The 22636-nt window shown below is 37.6% G+C and overlaps 1 protein-coding gene and 1 long non-coding RNA gene across 5 annotated transcripts in view; one reads left to right on the top strand and one right to left on the bottom strand.

Annotated features, from left to right (window-relative positions):
* Positions 1 to 22636, bottom strand: part of pcdh15a (protocadherin-related 15a) — a 249930-nt gene that overhangs the window by 78882 nt on the left and 148412 nt on the right. For all 4 annotated transcript variants that reach the window (XM_042010341.1, XM_042010343.1, XM_042010344.1 and 1 more), the window contains 2 exons: positions 15070 to 15163; positions 4708 to 4836 (listed from right to left, as the gene is read on the bottom strand). In XM_042010341.1, coding sequence (XP_041866275.1) covers positions 4708 to 4836; positions 15070 to 15163 — 223 coding nt within the window. The remainder of the gene's footprint in view (positions 1 to 4707; positions 4837 to 15069; positions 15164 to 22636) is intronic.
* LOC121655588 lies at positions 71 to 21715 on the top strand. The gene is made up of 4 exons (XR_006013246.1): positions 71 to 179; positions 4452 to 4456; positions 19881 to 19886; positions 21706 to 21715. It is a non-coding gene; the product is annotated as an uncharacterized LOC121655588 (long non-coding RNA).

The raw sequence follows: 22636 nt of genomic DNA, 5'->3' as shown, positions 1-22636 counted from the left end.
GTTTATCGCGATAATTTCTGAGAAAATTTATCGTACAGCTAAATTTGTTATCGTGACAGGCCTATTTACAACATCCAGCCAAGAACACTCTTCAAGAAGAAGGTATATCAGTATTTAAGTCTACCATGAAGAGAAAACTTCATGAGGGCAAATACAGTGGTCCCTCGTTTACTGCGGGGGTTACGTTCTGAAAACACCCCACGATAAATGAAATCCGCAAAATGACGACCTTATCAATTTTTCACAATTTAAATGCATGTTAAGGCCTAATTATCCCTCCTCGGAGTGTTTATAGACCTTTCCCAAACCATAATTAACATTTTCAACATTCTCACACTATACCAACAAATTTATGGGTGTTGTTGCTGGAGATTATTAAAAATCTAGATGTACACACTGGACTTCTCAAACAGCTTTGACTCAAAGCACTTTCTCAAAGGAAACACAAACAAGGGAAAATCCCTTAATGAATTGTGTTGTTATAGGGCATGTTCAGTGTGTAAATAAGTGCATCTTAAAGTTGAACAGTTTCTGGGAAATTCTCACTACAGGGATGTTTTCATCAGTAGGCAGTACAGAAGCTATATACAGCTTTTTTGACTCCAGGCACGACTGCATGACTACCTCCTAAAGATCTAAGGGGCCCACTGGGTTTGTATTTTTCAAGCATGTCAGAAATTTATTTATGGTTTAAGCTTGTAAGTGATTTATGAAATGAGTGCAGCTCTTTTGAAATTTAATCTATAACTACCTGGAGGTCAAGCTGGACAATTTAAGAGGAGCTATAATATACTCAGTTCTCCTGGATTTTCTTGGAACATTAGTTGTAATGCCTGAAGTAGAATGTAGTTTACTGCAGGTTTATAATGTGTTTCTTTATAATACCTGCTGCAAAGCTACAGCTTTAGCCAATTCATGGCCAAATTAGTCTGTTAATGAAGTGCTATTTATTATATGTGACACATGCTGGTTGAACATCATACTTAATATTAGGCCATTATTTAAATAACCACAGTAAACAAAACCTAATATTCTCCTTCATGATATGTGGAGCAATGGTTTGACTGTCCTTGTTGAAGTTGAGTAAAGCAAATACAGATATTTTCATGGAAATGTGTTTATGTGTCAGACATAGCTGTTTAAAATATGCTTTAAGACCAAGAACTATGCTTTACTGAATTTAGAGATTAGTTGCTAAACAGTTTTTCATTGATTTTCTGTTAAACATTCTTAGGACAGGTCTAAAAATCATTACCACGACAGAATGGGAATATTAGAGGTGAAATAAATGTGTTAGCATCAGACCGCCGACTAGCTAGCTAACTGTTATGTCTGCATCATTGAAATGTGCTTGAATAACAGACTTTGGGCTGTTCACTTAAATTGTACTGGGAACAAAAATGAATAATTTCATGAAGTGTAAAGCTAAAATGTGGCACCATCACAAACCTGGTAACAAACAAGCTCAGAGAAGGAGATATGTGCTCTGTGGATAGAAGGGCTATTGCTGTACCATGTTGTCACTGTACATATGCTCATACACTGCACTTACAACACACTTTTTATTAATATTTTGAATACCCAACAGTGCAGTAGAGAGATTCGACGGTGCACTTACGAGAATTTTTTTGAGAGCAGAAATTTTGGAAGCAACTTTGATCTGTGGGTGCTGTGTGGATTGGTTCCGTGCAGAAACACAGGAACAGACCTGAGACTCACTACAAACACTCACTTCATTTTTCTCCTGGTTATTATTCAACCTTTTACTAGAGAGAGCTGAGACTTAGCAGATCTCAAAGAAGACTTTGATACATTGCTGTGATTGCTGTTCTTACCCCAGTTGGTGTGCTCATGCTTCCTCGATATCTCTGCTGAATCCAGCATGACTTACCTGACATAGAAATGCAATTTAAAAATGTCGACAACTTATTCCAAAGCTAAAAGATGACTGACACACTTTAGATCTACAGTGTGCATCTTTGATTTCACAGCTTAGCAATTTACTTCAGTTATAATGAGCTCTCTTTGATCCATTAGTGTTTGAAGTCATCTGAGATCTGTCAATAAAGGTGTTGGGGAGACCCACCCCTGCATCTCAGAGTTGCATCTCAGCTCGTTCTCTTATGGTCTTGAGGGATTATTTTATTTACTTTGTGACAGCTTTAATCATTGACATTTGGCTGATTGGCTGAGTTGTTAATAACCTATTTTTCTGAGATGTGACAAATAAAACATAAATCAATGTCTGCTTTATTCAGACCTTTCAAAGGGCTCCATTCAGGGCAGTTGATTGAGAAATTCCAAATGCAGTTTTTCTTAAGCAACGCCCTAACAAGGTTGATAAAAGAGCAACATGATTCTCTGTGTCATCTCTGTAGCTACAAAGATAAATGTTATGTTATGTTATTTAACTTTGATCAGGTTCCAAAAAGTGAAGATATTAAAGCTTTTCTGTTTGAGCATTTCTTTTTTTTAAATGAAGGCATGACATGTTGCCTTGTTTAAAGTTTTCCTAATGGAAATGTAAAAAGTCAGACATGTGAGTGGTGACTACAGCCAGCAGAATTAGTGGAAAAAAATCAATTCATAAATGCCACATAATCTAATGTTCTACAGGACTGTTATAATCTCTAATTGAAGTTTACTATATGCAAGATGTTATCATAGCCTGTGCCTTTTGTATGTACAGTGATTTTACAAAACAAGCTCCTCAAAATTCCTCTCCAAAAAAAAGCTGCCATACCTTCTTAATAAGCTAACACAGGATAAGTTACAGCCTTTCTATGTGCATGGAGAGCAGAACTAAATACTGTAAAGAGCTTTTCTTCTTAGTCAGAATCTTGGCTCAAGCTGGCCAGATGCCAGCTCAGAAAACCTTCCAAAGCAGGACAGAGGGAGAGTTGGTGTGATAGACTAAGCCCCATTCTAGCTGCTGGATGCATTTCTGAGGAAATACTTGTGAAGGAGACTTGAGGCTGCACACAAAGATCCAGCTCCCTGCATGTATCATTTTTCCCTTTTTCCCAGTTGTAGATTCATTTATCCTCCTACCAGTATAACAGGATGCTTATAGATGAAACTACATATTCTGAGAGCTGACATACCTCATTGTTATAAGAATGAATGCTTACCCATAGTCTTTTATTTACATGATCAATTACACCAACATAACAAGGAGCTAAAATGACACAGAGATGAATACGGTAATCCAAAATTGACTCATCTTTATAAACGGATAATAATTAAAAACAGCAAGAAGTTTTATATCTGAAAAACATATATTTGGAAATATCAGCACCTACACAAAGATACAGGTAGGGTTTAGAAACCTGGTAGACTGAGGGTCATTATGTTACATCTGTCTGCGCTGCTCTCAGCTTCTGCAGAAAGAAAGATTTGGTGTATCAGGACACAGATGGCGCCACACATAAGTTAAATGTTGGCAGGGTGAAACTTGCTTCAACCAAACAACATGAATCAACCAAACCTAAAGATGGAAACTGCTGAAAAGATAAAATAATCTCAGAACACTCAAAACAAACAAAAGAACACGAAAAGACAACATTTGCACAGGACAATCTTCATTATTTTAACACTTAATTTTACTCCATCACAAAGCAGATCTTTGTCCACTTGAGCTTTGCTCTGCTTTGAAACACATGTCAAAGGACCAACACAGCCAAGAGCAGGAAACACATACTTCTTTTCGCATATTTCTAGGACTGCCATCAAAAGTTAACAGAACATTTTATTGTGTAGAACTGTGTTTGCCAAACCCAACTGCATAGAGGTTACAGAAATGCATTCAAGGCATTCCTATCTTACTCTGACAAAAGTTTTTTTAGGGTATGAGGATAAACTGCACCTCTACATCCTTCTTAACGTGTGTACCTTTTAAAGTTTAATGCTGAACTATGAGCTATGCTGCATTTTGAACTGTTTCAAAACAATGAGTTGGACATAAATGTGGAGATTTGTATGATAACTTATGCTCATCAGTGTGAAATTGTAGAAGAAATATACATGTGAAAAAAAAAAATTAAACAAGAAGCCTGGATGGCTTGTACTCCCTCACTTGCCATGTTGAAAGCATATGCATACTGATAGATGATGTCAGCTATCATAATTTCATGATTAATCCCCTGACAAACATCAATCCAATTAATCTACAGCAGTAATTAGAAAAAATCTGGCTGCTCACTGAAGCTTAGCCAAGGCAGCCAACAGGGAGGCAGCTTTGGTGGACCATGTTGTCTAAAGCCATGTCAATTTTAATGGGTAGCAACAATACAAACTGAGCTGATCATTCTTCTACGGCCACTCAGAAAAAAGATTGGACTTCAACAACTGAAGAATAAATAGTTCAGTCACGGTCTCTAGAGTCAATGTGTCAAAGTGTCCTTGGGCAAGATATTAAAGCTTATTTCGCCTTCATCGTCATCAGTGTTGAGTGCAAGTAAGAAAACTACTTCAAAGGTAAAGACTGAATAGACTTAACATTGATGTTTGAATGATTGTGTGAACCAGTGAATGTGGCTTGCAGTGTAATGCACTTTGAGTGGTTAGGAAGGCAAGAAAGGTCGACATCAGTCTTGTGACATCTCATATATAAACATGATGACATGCAACAGTGAAAATTACGACAAATAGGCAGACATTTCATTCCAAAAGGACAAAATTATTGTTTGAATGAAAAATTAGACTTACCTCAACTTGTCCTACATACAAATTGGACTGTTCTTCCCGGACTGTAAAATTAGTGGTGATGTTGAGGTTAAATGCAGGATCGTTGTCATTGACATCAGTGACCACTATGTTCACAGTAGTAGTGGATGTCTAAACGGGGGGGAAAAAAGGACCAATTTAAAAATAGTTTATACCATGCATTTTTTTGTGAAACAAAGACCATAAAAAATAGAAAAACAGAAATAGAAATTGGATAATGCCCCGTGTTAAAATTTGGAACAATTCAGTTTACCTCAAAAGATACACTTTAAGATAAGTGTTAAAAAAAAAAAGACTGAAAAGAGATATAGCATGCTATTTTATTTTTTATGCATATTTTTGAACTATAAGATAACCCCTGCACAAGGGATACTTTACTTGTGAGCAGACCCAATAAATCAAAGATGGGAGGAAAAAAAATTGACTTTTTTTGTTTTATTTTTTCCCTGAAATGTCATGGTTAATACTTAAGCAACATTTAAAATGACATTTTGGACATTATAGTGAGAGATTTCCAGTATGTAACAAAAATGTCTTCCAACCATTACATTAAAATAAAGAAAAAAAGAAAAAAGTTTTATTCACTGGTTCACCTCCTCGTGTTTGATCAAGATATTTGGGGAGAAGGCTGTTCCGTGCATCTTGTGGATTTAGGGTCACCTATGTGCCCTCTGTCTCTTTGTGTATTCCTTTTTTATGTTAAAATAAAAACAATACCAGACTCCCTATTTTTCCTGGCACTAATACCAGTTTGTTAGACTGAACAGTATGTTTAATTCAGGTTCAGATTCAGATTCAGTAAACTTTATTTATCCCCAAGGGGCAATTCAATTTGTAGGCATGAGTCGAGCAAAAGGCAGGACATAATCCACACATTCCACATTACACATAGATCATTCAGTGTTCAGGATAGAATATCAACAGCTAAAAGATCCAGCCTTAAAGTGCTGCAGTTTTACCATCAGTGGCAACAGTAAAATAAATAGCTAAAAATAGATTAAAAACCTAAAAACAACACATGTAACACCCCACACTAAGCTAACTAGCATTTAAAAGCCTGATGGCAAGAGGAATAAAAGCGTTGCCATATCTATTTGTTTTCCTGCTGGGAGTGAGATAGCGCCTCTCAGAGGGCATCAAGAGACCTCTCTTTAAGGACATGATCTGAGTGACCAATAATGCTGTTTACCTTCTGGAGCACCTGCCTGCTCTACAGAAATCTGGGATTTGAACACCCATGATCTTGACAAGTGTTAACAGTGCTGGACAAGCTGTTTTTGTCCTTTACTGACAACCCATAAAACCAATACATAAAAGAAAAAGTTAAAAGACTCTCAATAAAAGAACAATAAAAAAGAATTTAGTTTCAGCAGCAGGTAGATACGCTGTTGGCCTTTTCTTTTGCAATAGCTTCAGTGGTTTTATCAAATCTGAGCTCGGAATCCAATATTACGCCCAATTGTGGAATAGGGATCCACAGTTTCAAACTTTTCTCCACTGATGACACTGACATCATGCTGAAAGTTTTTTTTCCTGAAGTCAGTTATCATTTCCTTAGTTTTTGTCATGTTGAGATGCAGATAATTGTCTCCACACCATGTGACAAAATCAGACAGAACCCTGCTATGCCCTGAAGTCAAATCAAATGAAATCAAACTTTATTTACAAAGCGCTTTCATGCTGAAGAAAACACAAAGTGCTTTACATTAAAAAAAAGCGATTCATGCATATTAAAAATAAAACAAACCTTTACACACATCAAAATAGATTACATAACAATAAGAAACACTCATTAAAGTCTTTCACACAGTCGCACACACATGCATACACACAAAGCAGAATAAAAAGTGAAGATTTTTGGAATTACAGTTTAATAATGTAGAAGAAAAGCCCCTAAATATCAACACTTTTGTTAAACTACTAGTATGGTTTTTTGCTGCAAAGAAAAGAAAAAGGCAGCCAAGTGTTAGAGTTTACAGATGTTTCAAGGTTCTTTCTTTGCATTCTTAATGCATGAACTCTTGTAATGCTTGTTGGTTATCAATCAATATTTAACAATCTGAAAGCATACACATGTGCTAGCTGGCACGGATACAAGCTTAATTTACTGTGACTCTCATGTATGGTCACTATAACAACAGCTATTTCTCCAGAAAAAACAAACAAAAAAAAATAATAATAATCAAATTTAATAAAAGCACTTAATAAAAATGTGTTGCAGTATTTCCTAAGATGGTGCAGAAACATTAAGAGAAAAAGAAAACACATATTCATAAACAGCATAAATGCACCATTACACAACTATTAGATTGTAAGCTTAATGCATAAAATTAGATGCGTAACAGCTTCATCCTTTTGATTATATTATCCTTTTGTATTTTACTTTAAACAAAGGTTTAACACTCCAAGGACACAGACTAAAGTTATTCAACAAAATTATATAAGTAGGAACTTATTGCATCATACGAATACTTAATTTTATATTGTGTTTTACTCATCACACTGTTTATACTAAATTAAATAATTATTTGTTAATCATTTCTATTCTCTATTTGATGTGGAGGCTTTGATTGCAAAGCTCACTGGGCAAAACCAATTCCCCCCAGCTTTATTTCATGTTATCATTCATTTGCAAGGCCAGCATGGACAATTGTGCTGCTGTTAACCTTCAAACAATGACATAGTTCATACACATACAGCACTTCTATAAATCAACACAGGGAATGGCTGAATATGCACAATCTATAATCTCTCAGTGCCCTGAGGCGAACATGCCTGCAAATAACAAAGTGAATGGCCTCCTTTTGGGAAAGAAAAGATGGGTGGTTGGGGGAGGAGCCGGAACCAGCAGGATAAAATACTCCAGAGAAGACAGCTGTTTGAAGCTTCCCAGGCAAATTAGATGTTTGGTGCATGTCATAAAGAAACGACCTAGTTAATGTCACCGTCATCTCATTGTCCATTGGGGAATCCGTAATCATTGTTGTTCTTTATTGGAACTTCTTAGATGTGGATAATGATATAAGACTACTCCTGGTAACCCAACCTGAAAACAGTCCATGCCTCTGCAGCTAACGTATGATTAAAACAGTTGTAGAATAAGAAGATACAGTTTAAAGTGAAATGTCAGGATGTTTATCCTCAGCTCCCAGTGATTTCCCATGAAGCAGTTATCATATCACTGATGATGCCAACCAAATAATAGAAACGGGACAAGCAACAACGACAACTATTCACATGTATCCAAGCCTCAAGAGTAAAAAGAAGACAACAAAGAAGAAACCTGGAGACAAGGCTCAGAGTGATCTGGAGGAAGCCAGAGACGGATACAACTCTGCCATAAGACAGATATTGGCCAAAGCAGAGAGGAAAGGAGCAGAGCTACTAAAGACAAAGGATCTCAAAGATGACACTTCTGATAGCTCTGACACTGATAGCGAGGAAGAAGAGAGTGAGGGCCTTTCAGAAGAGTTCTACCCAGCTACCACAAGTACAGGAACCAAAGAGGATAGCCAACAAGTGCTGATAGAACTTGAAAAGAGTGTAGATCGATGTCTTTCATATTTGGAGGAAGCCAGCAGTCAAGAGGACCGACAGGCGCTTGAGGACCAGTTACAGGAACTTCGGATACAGAAGAAGAAGCTGCAGAAGAAGCTCTCTAAAAAGCCGCAGGCGACATATTTCCTCCGCCCAAGAAGAAGAAAGTCGGTCGGCAAGATGTGTCCAGTGGTCGTCCGAGGACAGAACTTGGAGTATAAACCCTGGCAAAACACTGATTTGTCTGACATTTTGGAGAAATTACCGTCTCTTCACGATGGAGCACATCCGTGGATTTCTAAATTGGAGCAGATCTGTGTGGGAATACAGCTGGCTACAGGAGATGTAAAACGACTTTTGGCTAACATCTTAGGAGTTCCTGCTATGGAGGACATTCTGCAGAAAGCGGGACTTGTTCGTTATGTGGGGACATCTGTAAACGACCCAGAACTGTTTGCCGCAAATCGAGGCAGAGCATGGAGAGCTCTAAAAGAGACATTTCCAACAAATGTCCACCCTGACAACATTTTTATTGAGCCATTGGGCCAGGAGGAGAATCCAAGATCCTATGTCTCTAGAGCTCATCAAACATGGAGAGATGTAACAGGAAATGATCCAGATCTGAACCAAATGGAACAATCGATTCTGCGGGCCAAGATTCAGAAGGGGCTGCCACAACCAGTGAGAAGCAAGCTTGCAGAAGTGGTCGGTCTTAATAGCATGACCAAAGCAGTTTATACAGACCACATTACTCACCAAGTGGAATTGTTCAGGAAGAAAGAGCATGATCAGAAAGAGCAAGACCAAGAGACTCTCAGGAAACTGAATCAAATACAGCTGGTGGATTCGAAAAAGAAGGAGAAAACACAAGCAGTGGTTATCCAGAGCCTGCCCTCATCAAATCAACAATCACCACAGCAGCAGTCTGATAAAGTACAGTTCCAACCACCTCAGTCTGCACCATGGCCTCCAGTCAACTGTTTCCCATCACTAGTTTATGGCCCGCCACAGACCTGGAGAGAAAATTTCGGGAGTGGAAGAAATTTTGCTCCACCCTTTCAACAGCAGCCTGAAATGTGCTATAATTGTGGTTTACCTGACCATTTTATTCGCAACTGCACAGCCTGCTGAACTTGTAGGTTTAACTGAAGCATATCCGACCAAACACAAAGATGCACAATCCGTGGCCAAGTTTTTGTGTCATGAGGTCATAAGCAGGTGGGGACATCCAGACAGGATATCCTCAGACAATGGCAAGGACTTTGTGGATAAAACTGTGAAGTTAGTTTGTATAATCAAGTAGGGAATTAGATATCATATACTTACTTAATTATCATCTATATTCAACTAAACCTATGTTATGCCTCATTTTTATGCTTGAAATATTTTTGATTCAACCTGTTATTATGACAAAGATACTGGTCATTGTTCTTTTTCTCTCTTCTCAGTACACATGGGGACGACCACCCGGTGGGTGGTTAGTTATTCAGAGGCCCCAACATTCTGAATGGACTCAAAAGTATATATAAGGACACTAAACATGGACAGTGAACCCTGAATGTCAACGCGATGACATCTGCGGACTGAACCATCATCACCATATCGATTTACCCATCTGGAGGTTTCGGAGCCATATATTTTTGTTTGCCTTATTTTGTTTCAATGTTTACTCATATACTGTATTAATCTGAGTGTTAATCTGAAGTTGTTGTGATGTTATGTGTGCTATTGCTATGTATTTCCTTTTTAGGTAGATATAGACGAGGTTTAGCATTAGGCGAATAGATAATATTCTGTGACTCTTATTATGTGGATACATATGGGTGACCTCGAGTGCTTATTTTTTTGTTTCGGGAGGTGAGAATTGCTAGGCAGGACTTAGGCCCGGAGGGGTCCGATGGGTCGACTAGCCTCTTTTGGGCGTTTTATGATTTCTTTTGGGGCTCTCATATGTGTTTATTTAATTTGAGTCTTATATAGTTCGTTTTTTTCGGGACTGTTAATTCCAGTCCCGAAGGGGGGAATTATGAGGTATCTAAGCATAGCATTTGTATGGTACACACTTAAGTTTTTACCATATGGGGTTCTCTGTCCTACAGACTGGATTGACACACAAACATGCATTCCATGCAAATGAGCATCCTATAGGCAAACTCTATGATTGGAGGACACAGCACTGAGGAATTTTCTTTGTTTAAACCCTATATAAGACAGAATGACACATCAAGTCTTTAGGTCTTCGTTCTGGCTTTGGGACCTCCAGATTTTGCTGCAGAAATCTGTTTTGATGTCTGAACTTTTGTAATAAACTTCTTTTTATTATTCAAGTCAGCGTCCAGAGACGTTTTTGCCTGAAAGACAATTTTTCCACATCTCCTGATCAAGATACATCAATGCCACTGTTGTATTGAGATTGACTCATTTTTCATTTCACTGAGGACCTCAGGATAATTAGTATCTTCTTCCTAATGTGAGTGTTCTAACCCATGACAAAAGAAAAAAAAAATCCCACCTCTATGGACATGGATGTTAATTAATGAGCTGCTATTATTTATTTAACATGAAATAGATGAGGCTTTGTGATGTCTCAACTTTGGTGCTGTGTGAAAGATTCAGAGGTGGCTGATAATGTTTCTGTGTGATAAGTGATAATCCTGACCAGAGACCCTACTGCAAAGACAGATATTAAGAGAATCAAGCTGTCGGGAGCTATGTACTTTTTCCTGCCATGGGCAATCCAGCGTGCTTGGATGAAATTTAGGAAGCTGAAACTGCTTGGCAGCTCCGATGATAGCTTTTGTTAGTGAGAATACACAATACGTAATCTTTCAAATACAGATGAGTACATTTTTTTTCATGCAAGAAAAGATGAGGAGCTTTTGAAATAAGTTTTTTTTTTTTTTCTTTTTGGTGTGTGCTTGCTAATTTAGCTGTACACAAAGGAGGCTTTCTTCAATCCTTGTGTTAGGTTTCCTTGGTGACCAAATTTCTGTGTAAATTACATATTAAAATCCCTGTTGTAAATTTTCTTGTATCTATTACACTTCATGTCATTTCTGTTTATCTATCTAAATTTAGTAGTGGAGTGCAAATGTATGAGCATGTCTGGTTAAAGTTTCAGTTACTGTGAAGAACTAAACAAGAAAAAGATTTTCAAAAGTAGCTCATCCAGATTTCCAGAAGGTGAAAAGTCGAAGATGCTTAATATTCTGATCAAGATCATTTTTCCATTTTAATTTTTTTCATTGGGATAATTGCAAAGCTCACTGGGCACTGAAATTTTCTTTAAAATAACCATTAAATAATATTTGTGTGTGGTCCTCCAGACATCAGCCTGACCTTTGCAATTTCTTTACAGTCTGAGCTGAGTTAAGAACAAACCACTTGAGAATGTTTTGCTTTTTGCTTATCACCGTTTCCTGCTTTGTGAGAATCAGTTATTTAAGCCTAGTACACACATAAGGATTTTTTTAAATTTTATGAGATTTTTTATCGGTTCGAGACCTCACATGTGAAGATAAAAAATCAGGCATTTAACAGTTTTGATCGTACTGAGTGTGGTGTGCTCCGATAATCTAATCACAGAACAACACACACATAACGATGCTGTCCCGCAACCGTTCTACAATCTAGTCCTACGAGCCGGACATCTCACGTGACCAAACGTGATCTAATAAAAACATATGAGAAGAACTGGGAAACACAACACACAGCATGAAAGAGGATATATAGGACTAGGGAATGATGTTGGTCTTGGGACTATTGTTAACAGAAAAAGCCAGAGCTGAAAAAAATAACAGACTGGAGACAGCTCGCTCTCTGATTGGCTACATTCCGTGCCACATCACCATCCACAGAGTCACAATACATGAGTCGTCAGCTTTCCTCACACATATGAAGATATTGGGTCGTAAATATTGAACATGTTTAATTGGGAAGAGGCAAAATCAGGACAAAAACAGCCCAATAATCTTTATGTGTGTACCAGGCTTTAGGTAGCTGCATGGAGGAACCAGTGGCTGCTAATAATTGGAATACGGCCAAAGGAATCAGAGTATTTATACAGCTTTGAAATTAGTATTAACTGCCCTTTTTCTTGAAAAAGCCAAAGCCCTACAGGGTAATTAAGATCTGAGGCCCTGATAAAAGACAAGCTTAACCTTGTCAGAGTACCCAAGCTTTTGCATTGTGCACCTTTGCTTTTTCCCCCACTCTCCACAAGTGTACAGAAGAAAAATAATCTTGCTTGAGGTGCATTTTGATCTTTTCCCTGATTCAGGTCTGAATGAGATCTTTACCTCTGCACTCCCACAAACCTTCACTCCTCTCTCTTATTCAATTTCCTTCCTGTTATGACAGCATTTCTTCCAAGCTGTGACTTGCAGCCCACACAAATCAAACATCAATATACTCTGTGGACATGATGTTTCACAACACAAGCATGTATTGTACAGGAAAAGGTTGTCAGTTTGTCTATCAACATGAATGCAGAATACCAGCTTGTGGTTACTTTACTTTGTGAGGGAAAGCTTCATCTTACATTTATTTCCTCTTTCCTCCCTGACCCTGTCACTAACCATATATTGCGTTACTCAAAATATGTTACATAACACATGTAGGACATATACAGTATAGGACATACAGTTTTGGTTGCCAGTGGCTTATGAGTGTGGAGATGAGAGGGGCAGTAATCGACATCAGTCTTGTGACATCTTATCAGTTAATTCATTACCTATCACACACTGCATAAAAAGGAAACTGCATTTCACCTCTACCTGGAACAGACAACTGCTGGAACTGAGCCAACTAAGGCGAAGTCTGATTGAGTTAAGACAGTTTATGTTATTATCAGCTCCTCGTGGGAAACACAGCAGACAACATTCATACTGGACATCTCTGTTAAAGCAAAGTAAAGACCCAGAAGTCTTCTCAAGTGGTTGCGATGAAACTGAAAGTGTCACAGCTTTTGAAAGGGGACTGTAATGATGTTTAAAAGTTTTCTATCCATTATCAATATAAGCTAACTCATTCTAATAATATAGCAACATTGCGAGGGCCTCGACTTGAAGATAGATTTATGAAGGACTGTTGGTCTTAAAATTCTCAACTTGAAGAGAAAATTTTGCATTTACTAGAAAAGGGGCCTGTGATGGACTGCAACCTTGACTCAAATCTACACAGATTTGGATTAAGCATGTAGAGGAAATGGATGGAAATATCTTGATAATTTAATAATGAGTGTTGTCATTTTAACATGCTATTTCTAAAATGACTTTTTTGTATGTACATATACATGTAAAATACTGTGCAAAAGTCCAAGTGTAGCCTTGGACTTTTGCACATATTTTTCTTCCAAGTAGCTAGGCTTTCTTGTAATCTTTGAAAATACTTTTGATTGATGGTTCTCCAGGTTTTCTGAAGGTCTTTGGACATCAACTACTTTTTTCAGTCCAGTCCTTGTACCTGACCATTTTAGATTTTTTTTTGTTTTTGTTAAGTCACTTAACACTGACATATGAATAATTCAAGCATAAAAAAGCTGTGTGCAGTGTGTCCTTAAAAAATCTAAAAAAAAAAGTGAAGGGCAAATGAAAAAGTAACAGGCTTAAAGAAACAGTCAAAAACAGATAAACAGTATCTGAAAGTAATGTCCCTAAGAAAAAAGGAAAAAAAATCCTGCTAAGACCTGTCACAAGATGTGATAGATTCATCTGACCCTTCACTTGATCCATCTACTGTTCACTGAAGCCTCATCAAAGATGTCCTCCAGAAAAACAATTCTTGAAAAAGAGAAAGGGGGAGAAAAAGCTGAGGTATCCTAAATTATCCAGGACTGAACTGAAATTCAGTGGCAATAGGGCTTATGAAATGATAAATCTTTTTTGGAGCCCAAGATCTCACCATTATTGAAACAGTGTGGGATCATCTTGACACAGAATGGAACAAAGAGCAGCTGACATCCAAAGAAGAGCTTTGAAATGTCCTTCATGAAACCTAGAGAACTATTACTGAAAGTACTGGTTCTCAGAGGAAATATAAAAATGTTTTTCTGATGAGTTCAGACTATTTTGAACAAAAAAGTCAACTAAAATTTAGATTTCCGAGTTAAAACTGAACAAAAATTAATTTTTGCCTTATAAACTGTATTTCCATTCATTTTTGCTCATGTTTAAATAAACTTTACTCTTTACTTGCTTTCAATGAAATATACTGTATTTGCAGTGAAAAATTAATTTGATTGGTCAAACAAGATATACGTCAGTAGTAAAAATGACATAGCAGCCATTTTTGCAGTATAAACAGTGAGGCTACGTGCACCACTGTGTAAACAAACTTAGCACTTGCCATTCATCTTTTATTTGATTGTGTTTAAGCCACAATCTTGACTAACTTTTGGACTAACATACATGACTCCCAAAGGTTCCAAATGTTTAAATGAGGGTATGATCGTATTCACATTGATTAATTGTAAAGTGATTTTCATCAACAGCTTAGCAAAGAGCCAAAATAATGATTTTCACATGCAGATTAAGAAGGAAACTGCTGTTATTAATAGTGTTGCACTGGTTTAGTTCTCCTTACTATTAAAACTACCACAGATTCTGACACTGACATCTGACATGACTCTCAGTATTAAACTCTGAACTCAAACAAATTATTATCAAAACTAAATTAATAACTTTAGTTCAGTTTGTCAGCATTTTAAGCTTATAAGTGCTTTTGAGATGATCTTAATTTGTTCAGTAGTAGATCAACAGCCCTGGGGAATCAGGTCAGTAGTATATTAAGAAAGAGGTTGTGCCTTACCCCTCCAGGTTGGCCATCTGAAGCTGTGACAATCAGACGGTACTGATCAGTGGTCTCTCTGTCCAGAGGTTTGTCCAAAAGAAGAAGGCCAATCCTGCAGAGAGGTCGGAGAAGACACTTGTATTAGGATGGTAAAGGAGGCACAATGTGCTGCTCTGAATCATTCCCTGCATGCTGTGTTCATTTAAAGAAATGGGGTCAATACTTTTGCTAATGCAATAGAGTAACATAGAGGAAAGCGTATTTGAGAGTTTACTTAATGTCAAATTTGACAAATTTATAAAGCATGGTCAATGATCAAAGAGGATGGCTTCAGTCCGAAGAGCAGGTGGGAGTCTAAATGCTTCCAATCTGTCTTTCTCTTTGTGCAGCTCCCAAAGCACATGGGCTACAGACAGAAAGATTCATGTTTTCCGTCTAATGACTGCAGCAGGCAGAGCAGGCCTCCTGCTCATTCACACGGTATAATTTGGCTTTCTGGCATTCCAAACACAAAATGTGGATGGATTCCCGTGCAGAACGCTGAATTATCTTTGTTTGCACACAAGACACATGAGGGCAAGTCGTGCCACACACAAACACACACATTTTTCTGCTGCACTCAGGAGAGGCTCTGCCAGAAACCAAAGTGGAAGAAAAGATGAATGCAGCTGAACGCACCGCTAAATTAATGCCCGCAGCAATTTCCTGCTGTCCCCTGCTACTTCACATTTCTGATTTAAAGCTCTTGTGGCCACACAGTCCAAGCAGAACCTGACCACTACGTCTCTCCTACTTCTGCAGCGCATGACACTAAACATTACAGAGTCTCACGTTTACATCAAACAAGCAAATTACTGAAACCTTTATCAATACCATCTTTTTTTTTTAAACACATCACAAGGTTATAGTGAAGACATGCCATAATTCCTGGGTCAAGAAGAATCCGATCAGCTCACCAAAACACCATAAAGGAGGTGTACAATCCTTGCTGATTTAAAAATCCCTCTGTACTTTACAGAAGGTACAGTACCCTTTGATGTGAATACGATAATGATGATTTCCTGTACATTAGTATGGAGATAATGATAATGATCTTGATGGTGTTGATGACATAGATGAGAATGATTAATGCTGCCTTTGTAGCCTGGGGAGTTTAAACCTCGCTACAGCAGAAGTGTTGGACTACACTTGAGTGAATGAGTCTGAGAGGTTCACTGATCATGTGTGATAATGCCCTGCCTCTTTCCCCAGCCACCACAAATGAAAAGATGTTGTCAGATCTATGGGACACTATTAACAACCTTGTCTAGAGTGTCAGCAGTGTGGTCCAGAGGCTATCCTCCTTGGTGACAACAGTTAATCTTTTATCCTGCTCAGATCGAGTCTCTGTATGGTAAATTGGAATTGATGCAAAAAGTGCAAGTTCCCGGTGATATGAATGTTTTACTTGAAGGGAAGTCTGGCTTTCTTACTGTATTTGCTTCAAAATCAATCTCACCTTGGAAAGTATAAAGTTAAACTTTTTCTGAACTCCACTTAATTTTTATTTCAAGCAGTCGAGGTCAGTAGTAATAGTAGTATATCTGCCCTGGCTTACCCTCAGATATTAATGCCTCTTAATGTGTGTCAGTTTGAATGAAAACACTTAAAAACCTAAAAGGTACTGTAACATGCTGTAGACTCCTAATTACGGAACAACTGGAGCTATTAGTTTAAAGTACTTAAAATAGCACTTTAGCTTTTATTAATTGAGCTTGAGTTTATTATGTTGTTTGTGTCTGCTATTTGATTCAGTCATCCACTAAAATCCATTTAAATAAAAAAAAAAAAAAAAAAAAGTTGCTCTTTGGGGCAATTATTGTTACGCGATTAAAATATGATTAATGGAGACTAATTAATTATACACCCTCTCATTAATTACACACACACACACACACACACACATATATATATATGTGTGTGTGTGTGTGTGTAAAAGGCACCAGCACATATTTACCCAAAAATATTGTTTTCTGACGTGCTAAATATATTAGTCTCATGTCAGTCAGACCCATGTCACTGTCACGAACAGCCTATTTCAGTTAGATACTGTTTGCCTTTATTATATATAACTTTTCAGTATTAATGAGGTTTGCTAGTGACACAGCTATAAATGTACTAGTCATCAAAGAGCCATGCACACATCTATGAAGATAGATCAGGTTCAGATATCTAGTGAAAGTAAAACAGCAAAAGGAAGCAAGGGGACGTCTTCTCTAAATCATTGGTGCTGTGCAAATGTTTGAGACACAAGTCTGATCATTTAGGGGCCATGAATGTGGTGAAAGAAATTTTGTTGGCACAAATGAGATATTTTTAAGGTCTTGATTTTATGTAATGTTGAACTGATTATTACAACTAAAGTGATCATCTAATTTAAAAAGCAAAGAAAAACACAAGTGACTTGTTCTTTCTACAATACAGTAAAAGCGGGCCAATTTTAGGCATAGCCGTGAATGGTGATTAATCATGTGTGTGTGTGTGCGCCATGTGTCATGTCATGTTCTGTATGTATACAGATTTCATGTAATTTTTTTTCATACCGATATCATGTCAGCGTGGCAGTTGCGCAGCTACTCAGGAAGTAAAGCTAACTAGTCACAAGATGCCTCTCCTCTCTCAAGCAACTACTACAAACTTCTACAGAAGCTCACCATGCTGGAAACAAAGATTCAACGGTTAGAGAAGAATGTGGAACTTAATGGATTATGTGGAAATGACACAACTTTGCAATTGACAAAAAACAGCGGACAAGATCTTGCTAACACACAGCTAATTAGCACAATCATGACTGGGAAGAAACACGAGCACAGTGTACAAGGTAATAACTCTTTCACTGATAGTCCTCCCTGGAATGCTCTTGGTGCAAAGCCAAAGAGTAAATCATCTCATGGGAAAAAGGGAGGACAAATAACAGGCAGAGCCCAGTTTACTAAGCTTAGTGACGAGAATGGCTGGCCTGCACTACCATCCAGACCAAGAACCTCCTCAACCCTGCTCCTTAGCAGGACACAGTTATGGCCAGTAGTCAAAAGGAAAACTAACAACAAGCCTCCTCCTCAACAACCAGACATGCAACTACAGAACAGGTTTGCTCCGCTGCTGCAGGATTATGGATCTACATCTGATGACCTGCTTGAAATCTCCCTACATAACTGGGAAAGACCAAAGAACAACTCAGAAGGTTGGTGACTTTGTTGTGAAAGACTTGAAAATGTGTGTGCAAACATAAAACGTATTGTGTGCTTTACCAAGGATATGGTATCAATTGTGACAGACAAAATTACGTAAATTATAGGTGCGCACCAAACTGTGAAAAAACCTCCTACTGCATGTTGGGTCGAAAGATGTTGTATAACAAAAATCTGAGGTGCTGAACTGCTAGAATTATTTATTTATTTAATTATTTCTATAAATTGTCCTGTCCAGCATTGTAGCAAACAGAATGAGAATGAGAATGGCTGCTGTGTTGTGCTGAATAAATTTGCTTGCCAAAAAGAGCTTTATAATCTGATCTTTCTATTTCTTTATTTGTGTAAATATATTGTATTATCTTATTTATTTGGGATTATGGAATTTATGTAATCTTGCTGGACCTGACCGGAGGGGACAGAAAAAAAAGGACGGTAATGGAGAGAAGTAAATAGGAAAGTGGAAAAAAGGAGAGGAGACAAAGTTACTGTAGATAGAGGCAATGACCTTCAATCTAACTTAACACCAGACAACCAACTGCTACACCTGTACAGAAACACAGCAGAAAAGTTCTTACAGCTTTTACAGGTAAACTAAGCTGACAGCCATTAGAAGTTCCTTAAAAACAATAACCAAGACAACAACATAATGTATCATAACAACAACTAAAGTACCAAAGACACACACATTAAAAAAAGACAAGAAAAACTTTTAAAAAAAGGAACTTGTGTATAAACCCACTGGACAACTTAGTTTGAGGAATGAGGAGAGAGCAGAAATTAGTGTGATTGTGCAAAATGTGACCACGCCTCCACAGAGGCTAGAGGCAGACTAGGGCAGCCCAGAGACTTGGGCGATCAGCTGCAATCCCGGAGCACAAACCCAACACAGGTCACAGGGCAGAGGCCCTGGTGGGCCAAGATTGGCAGCTGTTGACCCCGCCAGGCATTGGTCATCCAGGGCGGCTAGAGCGAAGGGGTCCGCACCCCAAGAGCCCAGAGGCAGCAACCCCGTCAGATTACTGTTGTGAAACTATAATCTGAGGTGCTGAACTGCTGGGTTTAAAATGGTATGGAATGGGGACAGGACCATCTCTTGTGGCACCCCCGTGCAGCTAATGGTTTCTAATTCCTCAGCCTAACATACTGTGGCCTGCCTGTGAGGTAGTAGTGGATCCAGGCCACAAGTGGAGCATGCACTCGGAGTTCCCCAAGGCTCCATCTTGGGGTAACTGCTGATCAAAATCTACATGCTCCCACTTACTCAAATTATGAAAAACAACAAAATCTGTACACAACCATCTCACCAAGACACAAATTCCTTCAGTTAAATAAAGACAAAACTAAATTAATAGTTGTTGGAGCTCAAAAAAAAAACATTAAAAGTTAGCACTCAGCTTCAAACAGCTAAGTTCAAAACTAACAACAATGCCAGAAATCTGGGTGTGTTCTCTGTCCTCAGACCTAAAATTTAGCAAGACAGTTGTGAAGTTAGCCTTTAATCACTTAAAGAAGCTATTGATGATTAAAAGACTGATGTTTCAACAAGATTTAGAAAAACTTGTCCATGCATCCATGCATCTGACTTTAGTAGACTAGACTATTGTAATGCTGTTCTTGCAGGTCTCCATAAAAAGTCCATCAGAGAGCTGCAGTTAGTCTAGAATATCGTTGCTTGAATCCTCACTAAGACCAAGAAAACGGATTATATACTGTAACTCTGGTCTTCCTGCTATTAGTTTACAAAGCACTGAATGGTTTAGGGCCAAAATACTTGTACATTCAGGATCTTCTGGTTCATTATGAAACAACCAGATCCCTCAGGTCATAAGGGTCAGGTATACTTCCAGAACTAACATGGAGAGGCAGCCATTCAGCTTTTATGCTTCACACATGTGGAACAAACTCCCAGAAAACTGCAGATCTGTTGAAACTGTCTGTTGTTTTCAAATCAAGGTTAAGAACTTTTCCATTTGCTGCTTTTTTTTTTTTTTTATCAAAACAACAGTTAATTCCTCACACTGGAATTTAATTTCTTACATTTTATCTCTTTATTTGTTTTTATTTAATTCCCCTTTATTTATAAGAAGTGTTTTTTTTAAAAGTACTTTTTATGCTTCTAGCACCCCACTGTAATGCTTGTAATGTTTCACGTAAAGCTCCTTGAATTATCTTGTACATGTAATGTGCTATACAAAAAAACTTGCCTTGCCTAAAATAAAATTTGAGCAGTTGCCCTGGATGCAGTTAATGACTAATCAGCTGACAATAACAGACTACACCGTTTGAGTTGGGGAGCATTAAGGAGACACCAGGTAAAACAGAGTACTTTAGCAACATAAAGTATGCCTTAATAAATAACCAAAACAAGATAAAGAACTTGCAAATGTTAAAATATGCTTATTATGTACAGCACTTTGTTTCAACCGTCGTTGTTTTAAAGGGCTTTATAAATAAAGTTGAGTTGAGTTATTTGTCCAAAACCTTGTAGAGCACTTTTGTTAATACTGCAGATAAAAATAACTAATTTCTTGGGAAAGAATTTTATGTAGAACTGACACATGAGAGGAGACATAGTGATGACTGAATATGAAGTATTTCCACTGCCTTCCGATTAGCCCGCAACATATATCAGGGGTGCTAGATTGAAAAGCTCATTATTCATACTACCTAGATTGAAAAAAAAACCCTACACTTAGCCAGAATTTTAACATGCAGCAATTCAAAAATCTTTTCAGTAAATCACATGACCTTGTTGGGCAGATACAGGGAGAGTATGAAGTAGCATTTCATATATATTACAGTCATCAAGTGTAGCAGCTAATCATTTCTTGATTTGTCTTGTGCTACATCAGCTCCTGCTTGAGGTTATCATTATATTGATAGGCTCCTGGGAGCCTGTGACGTGACTGATTTTTTTATTTTTATTTTTGGCCCCACATTGAGAATGCCCTGAAGGAAAATGTGCCTATTTGTTTTAGCAAGATTTCTGTCATATCTGTTTTAGGAAATTGCATTAGCAAAGCCAACAATAACAATCTCCCCTTCTTTTGATTATGCACAGTGCAGCAACACAGCTTGTTCTTTCGTAGCTGGGAGAATAAGGATGCAGACAAAATAGGCTTCAATCAATTAGGGAGAAATATGTCTGGCAGGGTCCTGCATTTTCTGTCTCCCATGTGTGTTTCCTCTCTTCATATTTGCTTGCTTATTTAATGGATTGAAAAAGGCACTAACCACTCCAATATTTTATGCCTTTTCCTCGTTCCATATTAGTAGTTGAGTGGGGAGGTTTTTTTGAATGCTGATGTTGACTGAGGTTTGTGCTCCAGTCTCTGTCTCTGAGATATTTGCTTGTTTTGTATGAAAAATAGGGAAGTTAAAAAGAGGACACAGCTGGAGAGAAACCAGAGAGATAAACTAGAATCAGTCTTGTATCATCAAATTAAGTTTTATTTTCTCTGATTAATTATACTGAATTACTCTTCTCTACTCTTTCTAAACCATGTGTTGCTTAAACCCAATGGGTACAAATTAATGTCACCCACTGTTCTATTTCATGTTACACTGCAGGTTACAGCAGAACACTAATCATAGAAGATAATTAAATGATTATATGATTAACATATGATTAACAATTTGTCCTTCTTTTATCTCTACCTTTAGAAAATTGCACCAACAATCAACAAATGTTTAAACTTAAGTAGAGTTAGTAGTGAATAGACACACTTTTGATATAATAACATTTATTAAAAAGATAAATATTAGGTGATAAATCAGCCAAAAGGATGTACTCCTTTTATCACATTTACAAAACTCTTGTTCTCTCATTCCTTCTCCCCCCACCACTATCGTTTGCGCTGTTTCATCTCATCAGAGAGCAGCTAATAATGATAGACCGAGTGGCTAATTTGATGACTTTCTGCTTATCAAAGTGAAGGAACAGTGTTGCCTGTGTCGTTTGATTGTTTTTGTTAAGCCTTTGCAGTGAGGGAAAGACATGAAATAACAGTGCTGTCAAAGACTTTCATAGTTAATTTGTCCTTTTGAACCAACCCTTGAATCGTATGTTCAATGCAGCTTTTGATAAACCAAAGGTTCTTGTTGGTACAAGATCAAATCCTCAATAAACTTTTAACAAATGCCAGTATTAAAAGAGGTCCCTATCAGCACAATTAGGATTAGAATCCATTGCTTTCAACTTGTTATTTTAGTTGAAATGCAGTTTAGCAGAGCGTTCTCTATTCATTCATCAAACTTCATTATCATTCATCATTCATTATTGCCATTCAACATGTGCTGGGAGATAGGTTGGCTAAACCATCCACACAAACACAGTCACACAAGAAATATAT

Source organism: Melanotaenia boesemani, chromosome 16, assembly GCF_017639745.1.
Source record: "Melanotaenia boesemani isolate fMelBoe1 chromosome 16, fMelBoe1.pri, whole genome shotgun sequence".
NCBI lineage: Eukaryota > Metazoa > Chordata > Actinopteri > Atheriniformes > Melanotaeniidae > Melanotaenia > Melanotaenia boesemani.
The sequence above is the reverse complement of the archived record's forward strand: the minus strand, read 5'-3'. Positions and strand labels throughout refer to the sequence as shown.